The sequence below is a fragment of the Spodoptera frugiperda genome, chromosome 11 (assembly GCF_023101765.2).
Source record: "Spodoptera frugiperda isolate SF20-4 chromosome 11, AGI-APGP_CSIRO_Sfru_2.0, whole genome shotgun sequence".
NCBI lineage: Eukaryota > Metazoa > Arthropoda > Insecta > Lepidoptera > Noctuidae > Spodoptera > Spodoptera frugiperda.
Window position 1 is genome coordinate 1,280,691 of NC_064222.1, and position 15,692 is coordinate 1,296,382.

General features: G+C 38.0%; 1 protein-coding gene across 1 annotated transcript; it reads right to left on the reverse strand.

Annotated features, from left to right (window-relative positions):
* On the reverse strand, window positions 1–14,928 carry LOC118275029 (sarcoplasmic calcium-binding protein). The gene is made up of 6 exons (XM_035592860.2): window positions 14,694–14,928; window positions 3,513–3,713; window positions 2,888–3,049; window positions 2,267–2,407; window positions 1,457–1,576; window positions 1–868 (listed from the first exon to the last, which is right to left on the reverse strand). Exons 1-6 carry the CDS (start codon window positions 14,790–14,792, stop codon window positions 761–763), a joined length of 831 nt encoding a protein of 276 aa, XP_035448753.1. The 5' UTR covers window positions 14,793–14,928; the 3' UTR covers window positions 1–760.
* Between the last annotated feature and the right edge of the window lie 764 nt (window positions 14,929–15,692).

A 15,692-nucleotide genomic window follows, 5' to 3' on the forward strand; every position in this document is an offset into this window, starting at 1 on the left:
TTTAATTTCAAAATTGGTATTTATTGAAATTACAATACCTACAATACAGATTGTTGGAATTTTCATACATTCTAAATGAACGTTTTGCGCAATGGTAATGACTAACTAATTAAAATTAACAATTAATATTTAGCGTCGTAAGACCATAACTAACATTAATAACTTAAAACTAGGTCAAGCATATCAGCTTAGGTATAAAAAGTCGAAAAATTCTAACAGTCAAAAATCATAAAAAATTGAAATAGGCGGCTATAAAAATTCGAGTATAAAAAAATGGATTTTCAATAAGAAAAGTTTAAAAACTATCAGATATCAACAAAATGGTACCATGTAAGAAAAGTTTAAAAAGGTCAAAAATATGGTACTTTAACACAGCAGTTAGACAGAAATGCATATTAACTAAAATCACGGTTTACTCACATACATTAATTGGGAAAAGCTCTACTAATTTCGAGTCACACAGGGACTCTTCATCATGAGCAGCGTGCGCAGACGCGGCGAAACTAGTAGAGCTTTTCTCCATTAATGTACGTGAGTAAACCGTGATTTTCAGTTAATCTAATATGTCTCACAATAGTTATTATAAGAGGTGCACACATAACATTAGTTGCCTTAACAGCGATATAACAGAATAAAACAAAAAAAAAAGTAGCTGATTCCACACACATCCACATTAAAATTATATTTTAAAAACCTAACAAAATAACTGCAGTCAATAATGACTCTTATGCCTACTTAATAAAGGTGATATTCCTATGACTTAGTTCATTAGTGGTCCCCAGAACATTTTGGAGACTTTCTTCTCGTCTTCAGTGCAGAAGAATTCTTTGCCTAACTTCACGAATTCTTTTTGTGATAGTTTTCCATCCTGGAATATAAAAAAAGAGTTATTAGTCATTTTCTATTATTTTAAAACAAAGGCTCGCAGTTTCAGAACATTAAAAAGATTAAACTGCCTCGTTAGTCGAGGGTTGCAATTTCGACTGCCGGGCAAGGGGTCTCGGGTTCGATTCCCGGGTTGGGCGATGTATGGGTTTTTTTCAGTTTTTCATGGGAGAGAACTTCTATTAAACGTAAAAAAAATATTTTCAAAACTAGTTAAATTTTTATGTGGTACAAGTTCAGTATAAATAACTTATTTTTGAAGAAGGAAACATCCCAAGTTTTCAGGATCTACAGTAGATACAACCATGAAAACACCGGAACACTGAAGTCCGGCGCGTCTCAGGGAAATGAATGACTGTCTTGGATCCCGCAACGAAACAAATCAAAAGATGCCGAATGTAATGCAGGAGACAGATTGAATTTAATGCAGAGCTTCTCCCAGTTGTGTTCTATTTTTTACCTTTACGTTTAAGTCATTCTGTCTCCTGCATTAAATTCACCGAGAGAAGTGGATCCTATCGTTTAAAGTGAGTGACTATATATCTTGTATTAAACACATAATTGTGCTTACCCCGTTAACGTCTATGACTGCGAAGGCGACGGCTGCCTTCTCGTTGTCCAGCCCCAAGCACTTGAAGAACAGCTTGAACTCGTGCACTGATATGAAGCCGGACTTGTCCTTGTCTACCGCCTGGAAAGGTAAGTAATACTATTATAGTAAAACATCATACTCAGAGTCATTAAATTGTTTAAGTAACCATTAAATGTAACCCAGTCCTTAACAATTATTTTCGAAACGATCATTAAATGACTCGTACTCGATTTCATACTTAAATAAATGCGAAAGTTTGCTAGTGAACTTTTGTGTACGTTTGTCAAAACGGCTGAAGGAACCAAATCGGGATAGATGATATTTCCTTTTATGACTTAAAACCTTCTATGTATAAGATGTGTATCGTCACTGTCAGTAATTTACTGCTATGTGCTAACGCGAGCTCAATAGCAGTAGCTTAATAGAGGGATCTCAGGATCTAGCCGTATTTGGGTCCAATAGATATTTATAAGATGTCATTATCAGAGTTACTCAAAATGCAGAAATAAAACTTCCACGCGAAGACCGACATCTGCGCGGACGGAGTCGCGGGCGGAAGCTAGTAATCTGATATAATTTTGATCACATTGACACTAGCTAATCAAATCAAATCACTTTAATGCATCCATAGTGTACAATTTGGTTGACAGTTTTATAGTAATATGTTCCAACTATCTATAATATCGTATCTAGCTTTCTATAATATCGTGGAAGTTCGCCACTCACATGCTCCTGTATCTATTTCTCCTGTATACTAATATTATATTCTACTCCGTGCTAAAACCTTACTTTGAACAAGTACGGCAGCCAGCGGTACGCCCTCTTCTTCAGCGACTTGTCGTTCAGCACGTGGTGCATGTCCTCCAGGTACTGCTCCACCGTCACGAAGTTGTACGGGTCTATTGCACCCCACTGCTCCTCCCAGGTTAGCTGGTAAATACAAAATATTGTAAGAAACATTAATAGAACGATGGTGTTTATGCACTAAATAGTAGCATACTCTACTATGGATATGCTATGTAACAACACTGCTACGAATTCAAAGCTAAGTGATTAAGTGTCAGTCATTCGCCTCAAAGAGCCATCAGATCAACGCAGATGGGGCCCAGTAGGGCTGATACCCAATACGGACCCGCGGAAGACATGACGGGTTGACGGTTGTCCGGCTTAAAAAGCAGGATAAAGAACAGGGTGGATTTTAGTCAGTAAAACTTTGACACACCCTTTCGCCTCACCCAAGATGGGAGAAGCCATTGGATGAATCCTCAAAAATAAAAGTAGGTATTTAAAGTCCAGATAAGTATTAATGATAGTGATTAGGCACACAGGCAGGCTTGCTTACTGCCTAGAGCCTAGTGAGTCCCTACACCAAACACGTAGACAAAATAAAATTAGTTCCCATTTATATACCTTGATAATACTGGTAAATTCCTCCGCCTGTTGGTTCGAGAGATGTCCCAGGGACTTGAACCGCTCCGCGAAGAGTATGAAGTCGTTGAATGAGATCAGACCATCCTTGTCCACGTCGAGAATGTTGTGCACCGTGCGCATCTTACGGCGCCAGAACTCCGTCTGAAATGGAAAAAGATATTCACTTTAGATTATTATTGTTATTCTTGAAAGGCTCTGTGAAAGTCGACTGGTAACGGCAGAATAGAATAAATTTTCCACCCTTAGTCTTGTTGCTGGTAAATATTGTCGGCTTTTTAAAGAAATGAACTATCTTAGGGCTTGTAGAATGTAGATACCATTTCTACTTTTGACTATAAAAACTATACTGTTACATATGAAACTTTCTATGATATAGTTTTAGATAAGAAATAGATTATACTTTCAGATGGGAATGGAAGGGATTTAATGGACTTGAAATGTGTAATAGCTATTTAGTGCTAAATACAATATTTTTCTGTAAAAAGTGAAAAATGTCAGTAAAGAAGCCCAAGGCAAAGGGTTTCTACCTTATTTTCATCCTACGACAAGTTAGTCACCGATGTGGAGTTGCTAATTAAACAGTTAATTTTATGGATCTACTCACTCGATCATATCCCTTGCATTCTGTATCAGAATCCGAATCGGAGTCGCTGTCAGACTGTTTCCGCCGGTCCTCCTCAGGACGTCCGTGGTGCTTGCTGTACCTCCGGAGTGCGGATCCTCTGTCTGACCGGAGTTCCCTGTCTCGGGGGAGATCTGCTAAGTAGCACACGCTGCCATTACACGCTGGTTTCGTGTGGATTAACTGGAATTAATGAAAAAGCTCTATAAAGGCATTGTCAGCTATTATTTCTTATTACGATTAGAGCCATTAGTATGAGTTTGATTTACGTCGAACGAAAACGAATCGAGAGCCCGCTCGGTACTCTAATTGGCCGGCGCGAATGAACCAACCAGATCGCCGAACGCACTTTCGTTTCGATCTTGTTAAACGTACAACACAAACTTTTACTAAGCCCTCAGATTGAGAATTTTCGAAAATGCGTATAAGTGTCGGCTGATGAAGCTCTATAGGTATATATTATATATATAGCTCTATAGTATCCGGACCTATCTATGGCATTCAGGAAACCAATGAAACGCTGCTGTGAAAATTTTACATACAGTGCAACTCCATTGGTATTCAATTTTAACTAGCTTAAAGCTTATTTGCCAAGTAACTTGAATTCCTTAACTTATTATTATTAACTTGAATTCCTCTTAAATCCATTACACTCCAAGGTCACATAACAGAAATATGGGATTTTGATGAAGCGAAAGAGGTATATGAGAGTCGTAGCAATTGGCGGTCCATTGTCTCTGCCTACCTCCATGGGAGACAGGCGTGAAGTTATATATGTATGTATGGGATTTCCATAAGATTTTATACCAAAAGTGACAACTATGCGATATAATTACTTATATCTTTTTTTCATTATCTATCAGACGTCATCACATCACAAGCTCCCTTTCAATCATCATTCGATATTACATTACTTGACATACATAACTTGATACAACTTAGTACCTTCACATCACACAGTAGATACACACATTGGAAACCGATAAATCGAGATCATTGACCGCATTATGCATAGCAGCCGCATGCGCAACTTGCAGCGCTTTGTGACATTTGCCACTAACGCTAACTGCATTAGTAAAAACGATAAGTGCATTGTTTTTGGTTTAGGTATTTGAATTGTTTAAAAAAAATCCGATTTTAATCGATCTTCCAATGCGGTATAATAAATCGATCAAGCAGGTTTAATACTTATTCCGGAGCTGCGAACAACGTAACAGGTTACCGGGGCTCTGGCTCAAAGCAGGAGAAGGAACGGGGTGGTTTTAGTCAGTAAGAGTCTGACACTCCCTCCCGCCTCACCAAGGCGAGAGAAGACATTGGATGATTTTCCCCTCTCAAAATAAAAAAACATTTCAAATCATGTCATTATAGTCTGGTGCATATGAAGGAAATACATGAAACAAACACCTAACACATAATATGACTTAACTACAAAAACTTAAAAGTTTCATTTAGGTAGTAACTCTACTTAGTCCTTACACACAATAAATCGCGTAAGTAATACCGTGATAATAACTAAATTGCATAAACTTCAAGCGATAAAATAATAAAACAAAAACCCTTTCTTGCGGGAACTTGGCGCACTGCAATTGCGTTTGCGCAGGCCCGTCTATAAATACACACAAGGCCACCGCGACTTCTACTTTATACGGTAGGGGTGCATAAACAATGTAAAACTAACCGTTTTTCACTTACCATAGGATTATATTGATAAGTCGTTTGTTCCATGAAAGGGCAGGCTTATAAACACTTACTTTTTAATCGACTTCAAAAATAAAGGACGTTCTTAGTATGTATGTATGTTTGTGCGCGGTTATCTCGCGTTTGGCTGAACCGATTTTGATATGGTTTTCAGCATAGTATTTTTCTTAGCGTATTGTCCTAGAAGAAGGGTTAGGGACCTGACTAAAAGAAATGGAGGCGGTAAAAAAATTAAAAGTGGATGTCTTTTTTCAAAAAAAGTTTATTAATGCTAGTAAAGAAGTCTCTGTAAGTCTTAATAGTAGTGTTATTAAGTTCTCAATATATTTATGTGAGTAAATCGTTGTTTTTAGTAAGTACATTGTAACCTATTTGCAAAAATAAATATTAGTTAACATCATTTATAATTATAACTATTCGTACAATTGCCCAAAAACAGACTCTACCTATTTATTAAGTACGAACGAAGAAGCCTGCAATCATGAATGACAATCAATATTTGTCATGTCAGTCTTACATACATGCATGTCGGTTTAACATACATACTTATTTAATGTGTGTACCTCTGCATATCTCGCCTAGCACATCCCTTCGATGATACCATGTTGTATTACTTAACTTCCTTATTCATATCCGGTTTAAGCAATAATTCCAGTAGTTACAACCGATGAACTATCAGGGTTAAATAATATTTATGTTTACCAAGTGGTGTTATTTGTCAATAAATTAATAAAACTGGAACGGTATCGTTTTCCTGTTGATATTTATTATATACGTCTGGTTGGAACACAAATTTTATTTATAACTTGTGATAATAGGTAATTATATCTATACTATTTACCTAGTTCTTATCTAGACAAAATAACTTACCTAATTTAACTAAAAATCACGGTTTACTCACGTACATTAATGGAGAAAAGCTCTACTAGTTTCGAGTCACATAGGAACTCTTCATCATGAGCTGCGTGCGCAGACGCGCAGCCTACTCTGCGCTCTGCGTAGGTTCGATTTTTTGTTAATTTAGTACTTCTCAGCACTCTTGTAAAAAAAACTTACCTAATGTCTATTATTTCCTAGAGAATAAACCAAAGGTACATTTTAGGGCATGTGGTGACGGCGAGAGTTGAGTTATTAATGGGTCAATTTCTAGTCTTCCTACGGATGCGATTCAAAGACAGAAACCGTGCCGAGGTGAGGTATATCCTAATAAAAATAATTAAAGTGCAACGATTACAATATTGCAGGGCATTAAGGGCCTTTGTTTTGTTTTTAAGGGGGGGGGCAAATCATCGTATGTCTTCTCCCACCATAAGCGAGGCGATGAGACTTGTTACAGACTAAAAACCACCCGCAAGCAGTCTGCAGATGGAGATTATGACAAAGACATAAGTCTTTGCATGTAGAAGAGGTCTCTAATATGTAGCAGATTGTGACAGACTCTTAAAATAATGAATTCTCTTTTGGGTCATAAATTAGAATTTATCTAAAAATACCAAGTCCAAATCCTTTGCTAAAGATAGATATCCTCCTCAAATCTATTTGACCCTCTCAATAACAAATAACTAGATATCACGTACATACAACTAGTCCCCTTGAACCAATCATCAGTTTATGTACATTGGACACACATCAAACTATACAAACTAGTATAAACTGACCGTCAGACGCGCAGAAAGAACATAGAAAGCGAGATCAAGATAAACTGGTTTTGTGTAACTCAATTTGCAACCGTATTTACAAGTCGACATGAATGATTTCTGTCCGTGAACTAATTTGCAAATTGTTGGGGCGATGTTAAACGACACTGTACGATCATTCAATCCTGTCAAAATGATTGTTGATTTATACGAACGATGAACTAAACAGAAGAAACAGAACAGGGTATGGCACGACAGTCTTATCGGCAAGATTCCTGCGTATGGACTTAATGATCTGTGAATGGATTGCAGACTTCCTGACGGATCGGTCAATTCGAGTAGTCATCGATGGCTGCTCGTCTGACCAATTTGGCATCAACGCCGGAGTCCCTCAGGGGTCAGTACTTTCAGCAACGCTCTTTTTGCTGCACATCAACGACCTGCTTAAGCCCGGTATCTTTGGGTATGCGGATGACTCACAGTAAATTGAACAATCCGATGCGCTACTAGCGGAACACAGATCCAGTCTCTAAGAGAATCAATGGTCGAACGGTTAAACTCGTCCTTGAAGGCGGTCTCCGATTGGGGTGACGTAAACTTGGTCATAGTTCAACGCTATCCAAAACCCAGGCGTGTCTCTTTCTGCCAAACGGAGTCAATTTCCACTGGCTCCTACTTTCCAAAATGTATCCGATCCAATATCGGATCATCCTGGGCTTCTGGGCGTAACTCTAAACGCTAAACTTCGGTTCTGATATAGAGTCGAAGGCGCATCTGGCTGGTAGGAAGTTGGGTATCCTCTCGAAGGTGAGACGGTACTTCACACCGAAACAACTACAGCCTGTACCAGGCGCAGGTTCGGTCATTTGGAGTACTGTTCTCACCTTTGGGACGGCTCGGCTAGACACAGTTGGATGCGCTCGAGACATTAGGCGTGCCAAGAAGCTCATCAATGATGATGCGCTTGTGGAGGCCCGGCTTCAAAGCCTTGAACACAGGCGCAAGGTCGCAAGCCTTTCCGTTTTTTACCGGATACATTTCGGAGAGTGTGCAGGGGAACTGCACAACTTGATTCCCCCTAGAATTTCCATCAACGAACCACAAGACAATCGGCGAGGCGTCACCGTTTCATGGTGGATATCCCACCCACTCGCACGAAGCGCTTCGCTTCAAGCTTCTTTGTGCGAACTGCTAGGGAGTGGAACTCCTTGCCGGAGTCTGTGTTTCCTGATGGGTACAACCGTATTTACAAGTCGACATGAATGATTTCTGTCCGTGAACTAATTTGCAAATTGTTGGGGCGATGTTAAACGACACTGTACGATCATTCAATGACTGTCAAAATGATTGTGTTGATTTATACGAACGATGAACTTTGGTATGTATACCTGTGTCCTATTGTAGTTTAATTTAGAGAACGTTTTGTCGAAGATCTAAGAGATTTATTTACATAGAGGAACAAATATAGCATCTTTTGAATGAATTGAAATACACGAAATGGCTTAAGTAAACATTTCAAGAAAAAGTCTACTATGAGTCCCAAATTAACTTGAAACTATACATATGTATGGACTCATATTCAGCACGTGGAATTCTGGGGTCTGAGCTCAATTGTCTGCCCCTGAATATGGTTCCTGTTGTGGCTTGAAACTAGTAGAGCATTTCTCGAATAGCGTCCATGAGTTAGCAAAGCTGTATAGTCCAATTAATTTATTATATCTAACTACTATTATAATACAAAAAATAGCATCATCTATGTTTTTCTACTTACATATAGTTTAAAATAAACTATGTAATTTTATATTACCAAAGCCGTTCTTGACAAATATGAAAAGAAATCACGCAGTTACGATTGGTTTGGTACAAATACCAACAAGTGCCTTAAAGTGATAAAAATCAGGAAAGGGATAGATTTGATACGGCGATCCGGTCGAACAAGTTTTGTACCAGTCTTGAAACAAGTCGACTGGCCTTTCATAAAGTACTCACAGCTTAAAGAAATAAGTTATTTCGTTCGTTTTTTGTTACTTTTTAACATTGGTGTAATGTATTGAGGTAGGATAGGATGGTTTCTTTTTTTTATGGAATAAGCCGGTAAACAAGTAGACGAATCACCTGATGGTAAGCAATCGCCGCCGCCCATGGACACTTGAAACACCAAAAGCGTTACAAGTGCGTGGCTTTTGGGGGTTAGGAATTTAAGGGTTGTTGGGGAATCGGGGATTGGGAAGATTAGGAAAGGAGGTAATTGGGCTTCCGGTAACCTCACTCACACAACGCAAGCGTTGTTTCACGTCGGTTTTCTGTGAGGCCGTGGTATCACTCCGGTCGAGCCGGCCCATTCGTACCAAAGCATGGCTCTCCCACACTTAAATTCCTTGGTAAGTGTACGTCTTTTGTATCTATAAATATGATGATGATGTTTAGACTTACGTTCGTAATACGTAATGTACACCCTGCCTATCTCTTTAGAACATGAGTAGTGATTGTATTGTATGTAAAGTGATCTGGGACTCGATTACCGGATCGAACAAAACATAGTTAGACCTTCAAGTTACAAAATCTTCACTAACATGGGCATACCTTATGAAAATGATAATAAATTCTAATTATAATAGTGAGTTTATAACTAGTTAGTAAGTTAACAATACGTATGATATTGTAATACATAAATTAGAGGAAGCAAAGAATTCAAAGCATTTATTATATTTAGATTATTTAGTTACCAGATAAATTACTACGCCCTAACAGGATCATATACTATACTAGTTATATACTCTATGTAAGTACATTGTGCAATAAATAAATAAACAAATAAAATACATATTTATGTACAAAAAGCCAGCCAAAACGAGAAATCTAAAATACCCTTCAAGAAAACAAACAATAACAATATGAATTTATATCTACTCAAACAATATCTGCCTGTCACCCACATAAAGGGCCACACCATACAAATACATTCTTACTGCCTCGAGGTCAATGACCGGCATAGTGTGGGCTCACGTTAAGTAACACCTACTTCATACTTATTATGTAATGGAAAGTCGCATGTGATGGAGTTGTTCACAATCTGATTGAAACGTCACGTTTTTGTCATTGGAGAAATGAACTCATAATGATAAGTTGGATTCTTAATTTTGGTAACGGTTTTTAGTTTAGTGCATTGCTGTCGCTAAACATGTTTTTAATCGAGTGGTCTCTGGTTTAAATCGAATGTCATGTAAAAGTTTAATAATAACTATCGTAAACACATCCCTCCAAGACAAGATCCAAGACAGTCATTCATGTCCCTGGGACGCACGGACTTCAATGTTCCCGTGTTTTCATGGTTGTATCTACTGTAGATCCTGGCTTACAGGAGTTGCAGCAGTGTGGGAGGTTGTGGCTGGCTTGTCCCATAAAAAAATCACGGTTTACTCTACTAGTTTCGAGTCACAGAGGGACACATTTTTCAAATAGTCTAGTAGTCCTTTAGTGAAACTATTTGCTCATTTCAAAGGATACATAACAACTATACGGACACAAAACTATCAAGACATTTTTTGAAACCCAAATAACATCATTATCATCATCGAATTAGGTAGGTACAATATTGCTTCCAAGTAGGTTACCGCTAGTTTCACGCAATGATTACGGAAATCAATTGTTGATTACACAACACGTTTTCCACGTGGTGTAGCAGTGTGAGCAGGTATCTATACATACATAAGAATATACTCGTAAGTAAGAGATATAGAGATATATATCCGGAGCTGCGGTCCACGTAACTGGTCACCTGGGCTCCGGCTCAAATCACGAGAAGGAACGGGATGGTTTTTAGTCAGTAAGAGTCAGACACTCCCTTTCGCCTCACCCAAGACGAGTGAAGTCACGTTGGATGATTTTCGCACTACAAAGAAAAAGTAAAGAGATATATCGACTCATTGTACCTATACGTTTTAACAAAGAAATGTAATAATATGCGAATTAAGTCTTGACATTTGAACTTTGGTGGACTTTGAAAAAGACAATTGTTTTTCGCAATGGCACCTGTAGGTACTTGCTTAACCAAATTATTGATTCTACGAATAAATAACTTTTTCTCTACCCAGGAATTAAACTAAGCACTTAGTGATCAGCAGTAAACAGTTAAATTAAAACTAGAAGAAAACAGAATCAAAATAAATATCTCTACCGAATTTGACAGAAGAGAGGACCAAGCAGCCTGCTTTTTCTCATGAACACGAACTTTTAAAAACCAATTTCCATATAAACTGAAAACCTTAAACCAAAAACCAAAAAATAACTATTAGTCATTGTACTGTCTGTGAAACCAACTGATATATTAGAATTCGGTGCCACAAGTACTAAGGGGATTGGCCAGACAGACAGAGTTACTTTCGCATGTATAATATTAGTATAGATGGTCAAAACTTGCAATCTCCAACCACTTTACTAAGCATGTTTGATGATTGGTTATAGCAAAACCAATTTTATTTAGAGGATTCCCATAGACCTTGATACCAACTACAGTTCCGTTCCTATTATATCACACCACATTATACCAGAGGTACAAATACCGTTCTCTACACAACGTCCTTGGTAAGGGCCGCTTCGATTACCATTCACGACAAACATTATCATGAACGAATATTATGTATGTATGTACATACAATTGTTTTTGAAAAACGACCTCGCTCACGTACACCACTCTGTTAGTTCGTAAACAAAAACACAATAATAAACAAGTCGATAAAAAAATCATAAATAGGTAGCTGCCTAGTTTGTGCGGTCAGCGTGGTTGCAAGCACGTCTGCCAGGTAAGATACCTCAGGGCCCTCAGACCCGACTAAGGCTGCGGACAACCGTGAGGGTTATCGGAGCTCCTGGTGGCCATCGCAAGCCCACACATCATTCATGTCAGCAGTTTTTTAGTTAGTAAGATTTTGACACTATGTAGAAGCCATTTAATGACTTTCTCTCCACAAAAATAATAAAAAATGGCCCCATCTATAATAAAATTAGGTACTGAGACTCCCTTCTTATATTTAGCTGGCTTTTCGAAAATTCTGAAAGGCACTCATAATAACACAACTGGCATACCTGCGAAAGAGTTTTTACTGTTTACATTTAATATGAACACCCCTGCTTAACCCCTTTAGTAGTGAGATGAAAAATCTTCAATAATTAGGGAATTACATAATGTAACTCAAACACAACCCTGAATTATAAAACTCATTGAAAAAGTGTAACCATGGAATTTAAATAAGCTCTTCACTGAGAATTCGACAGATACTCGCATCAACAGCCTATACGTGGCCACTGGTGACCAAAGGCCTCTTCTCACACGGAGAAGGTTTGAATATTAATCACCACGCTTGCTCAAAGCGGGTTGGCACACGGGTTCACACTCAAAATTATGAAATATTAATTGATTTTTCATATTAAAGACTTATTTCTACCAAGTTCTGAGATATCAAACTATCAGACGTGCATTACTTCATTGATTATAATAATTGACTATAACTAGTTATTGTTTTAAAAACAATAACACAGTGAAAAAATGGCGATAACTTTAGTTCAACAAACCTCGCGACACTGACCTACTATCGGCAAGAAACTTCACACGATAATCGTACATATCGCCTTGGTTATAGAAGCTAAAATTGTAGTTACCAGCTTAGTCCAGACTTGGATACATTAAGATAATAGGTTATCTGTACAGTTTGTGTTAGTTAATTATGTTTTATTACATTAATGAGCTTTATTCTGTTAGTGCTAGGTTCCAGTTCTATTTATAGTGACTAGATAAAAAAATGTAAACAAAATGTTAAGTAAGATAATCGTAATTATCGCTTATACTCCGAAAAGGAGGGCAGAAGTGCATCTGCATCTACATATCAGATACACAATGTAAAAGTTTTCGCATAATATGTGTGGGAGAGCCATGCTTCGGCACGAATGGGCCGGCTCGACCGGAGTGGTACCACGGCCTTACAGAAAACCGACGTGAAACAACGCTTGCGTTGTATGAGTGAGGTAACCAGAGGCCCAGTTGCCCGCCTTCCCAATCTTCCCAATCCCCGATTCCCCAACAATCCTAGGTAATGTAAAGATCTAGTGCTTATGCATGTCGCTTTCACTAGTGCTATTCAAAAATCCCTCAGTAATTTGCCTTACACAAGAACGCACCAAGGACCTCATATTCAACAGAAGAGACCCATAAATAAACAAGCGCTACTGTTTTATCAATATTGAACTAGTTTGTAGTTGATAAGAAGGTCGCAGTACATTGTATGGGAGCCAACCTTTGCACACCATGACTGATAACAGTTGATAGGTACGAGTAACATAACAACACGTCTGCCTGACAATTTATGAAGTGGACAGGTCAGAAACTAGAAGGAGTCATTTAAGTTACCTACTAGACAAAACAATTAAAAAAATGGAAGGGAACCGCCTTCAAAACTTAACAACGAACAACAACTTAACAACAAACGTCCAAATTAAGTCGAGTAATATATCTTTAGCCTCTACCAAGGTGTGAAAAAAGTATCCTAAAAACCGCATCAAAATTCGTTCAGCTAAACGCGAGACGCGTACTAACATCCATACATACAGGTCAAACTGAGAACCTCCTTTTTTCAAATCTGTTATTATAGAGTTCATTTAAATCTAAGCTGATAGGTTTTTTTAGGGATGTTTGTTTACAATCGTTGTGTCTATGGGATACCTATACAAGCAAGGGATTTTGTCTTCCATGCTTGATTCCTTTCGATTCATTAGGAACTAAGGAAGGGCCAATAAAGACTACGTGATATTCGGTTACATCGATGGAGGGATGACCATCCAATGGCCATTTTGTGTAGAAATCGCATGTTAAGTTTTCTTCCCAAACACGATATTTTAAGACTAATTATTAACTCGTTCATCGTACTAATTAACCGATTAACTGATATTAAACCCTAAAACTACATGTTCAAGAACAATTTTAATTCAGCATCAAGTATGGATCTTATGACATTTCGGATATTTGAGACACATGAGACTTTCTACCACGATGGTTTCAGTTCATGGCTGAGTTGTCAATAATTTCGAATTCATCGGTTTTAAAACATTCTGGTTGTAACATTCTGGTGGTTGTCTGCTGGTAACTAGGTTAATTCAAAATTAATATTTTTTGAGGAATTATTAGGAACATTGTAATATTAAATAACTTATTGCCGTACTCAGAGTCATTTAATGATTACTTAACCCATTCCAACTGTTTTCAAAATTGTTACTAAGGAATAGTTTAAGTAATCATTAAATGACTGGGTACGGCAGTTAGTTACCCAAAAGGATTTTTAAATGGTTCCCATCAACTCATCTCCCACTACCCAGCCAATTGAGTTGCATTGATGCATATTACTGAATTGAAATCGAGTTATTTGATTAAAGTCGATTCGATTTTCTTTAGTTAAGGGTTTTAAATTCAATTTCAACGTTCAGCAACAACAAGAAAATATTCAGTTACATATTTTCAAACTTTGACTAGGTACCATTTATCTACATACAAAGCAATATTTTCGCGTGAAATTTAAAAACGGGAGCTCTTTAACCAAAAAAAAATATACGGAATATTATTTTCTTTCTCTCTCTTTCCATTCTCCACGTAACTTCAAAACTTTAATATCTTAGTTGCATCTTACATCCAAGCTAAGTTTACGTCCTAACTACTGCAATACCGGTACAGTTACGCTCCGTGCACCAAGAATGCAACGGCCGACCACAAAATGTCAATGACACCTGACATATAAAACCAAAACACGCACAATTAAAGAATAACAATTAAATTACTTACTCTTAATTGCTTAGGGACACTGGTCACAGTTAAAACAGCTGCATTTCTTTCGAAATTAATTACAGATCTTAATCCTAAACGCACGATCGATAACGCCATTTTGTTCACAAATTCTCAATTCAAAATTGTCACATAAACAAACTTTTTTTCTTTTTTTTTTTTCAAACAATTATTTCGAACATCGCCGAACGCATGCGCGATGCAGCTCTCGATGGCTATTGGACTGATTTGAATTGGGAACGCGCGCTCGGTTTTATTCGCCCTATGGAGGTGAAAGGGAGGGGTGCTGGCTGGTTGGAGACATGTGCGAGTGTTTAGGGCCTATGACCTTTTAGCAGTGCAGCGTATACAGCGCTTTATTTAAAGTAAATATTAAAATAGCAGGTGTAATGCTTAGAATTTAAAAAGTTCACACGTTAACAGAGAACAAGAGTTTTTTAAACGTTGGCCCACACTAAGATTTTGTCCTGTGTCGTGGATATGTTTACAAACATACAAGTTCACATACCCATGATACTCAGACCAGGAACAACGATTTGTAGATCACATGAAGAGTTGCTCCGTGTGGGAAGCGAAATCCAACCCGCTACACGTTGCGAAGTAGCCGGTTACCCAGCTACCGCGCACAAAACCGTGGAATGAGCGGTCGTCGGCGAAATTTCCGAACCGATACGACCACTTCAAGAAAAAGCATACTTTTTTTAAAAACCTGTGTCTCCTCTGGTGTTGTGGGTGTCCAGGGGCGGCGCTGATCGCTTACCATCAGGTGACCTATCTGCTCGTTTGCCATCTATTCTACTAGGACGAAAACAGTATTCAAGAGTAAATAGGTAATCCCTTTATCTGTCGAGTAGTAAATAAACGATGAAGACAAAAGAAAGCGCTGACTTCAATTCAGCAGCTTGATGCACAGAAACTATACGCTCATAGTAACAACAATGGTTTAAGATTTTGGACTCTACTACTTTGGAATAAGGGCCTTTATTTCGTGACCACTTG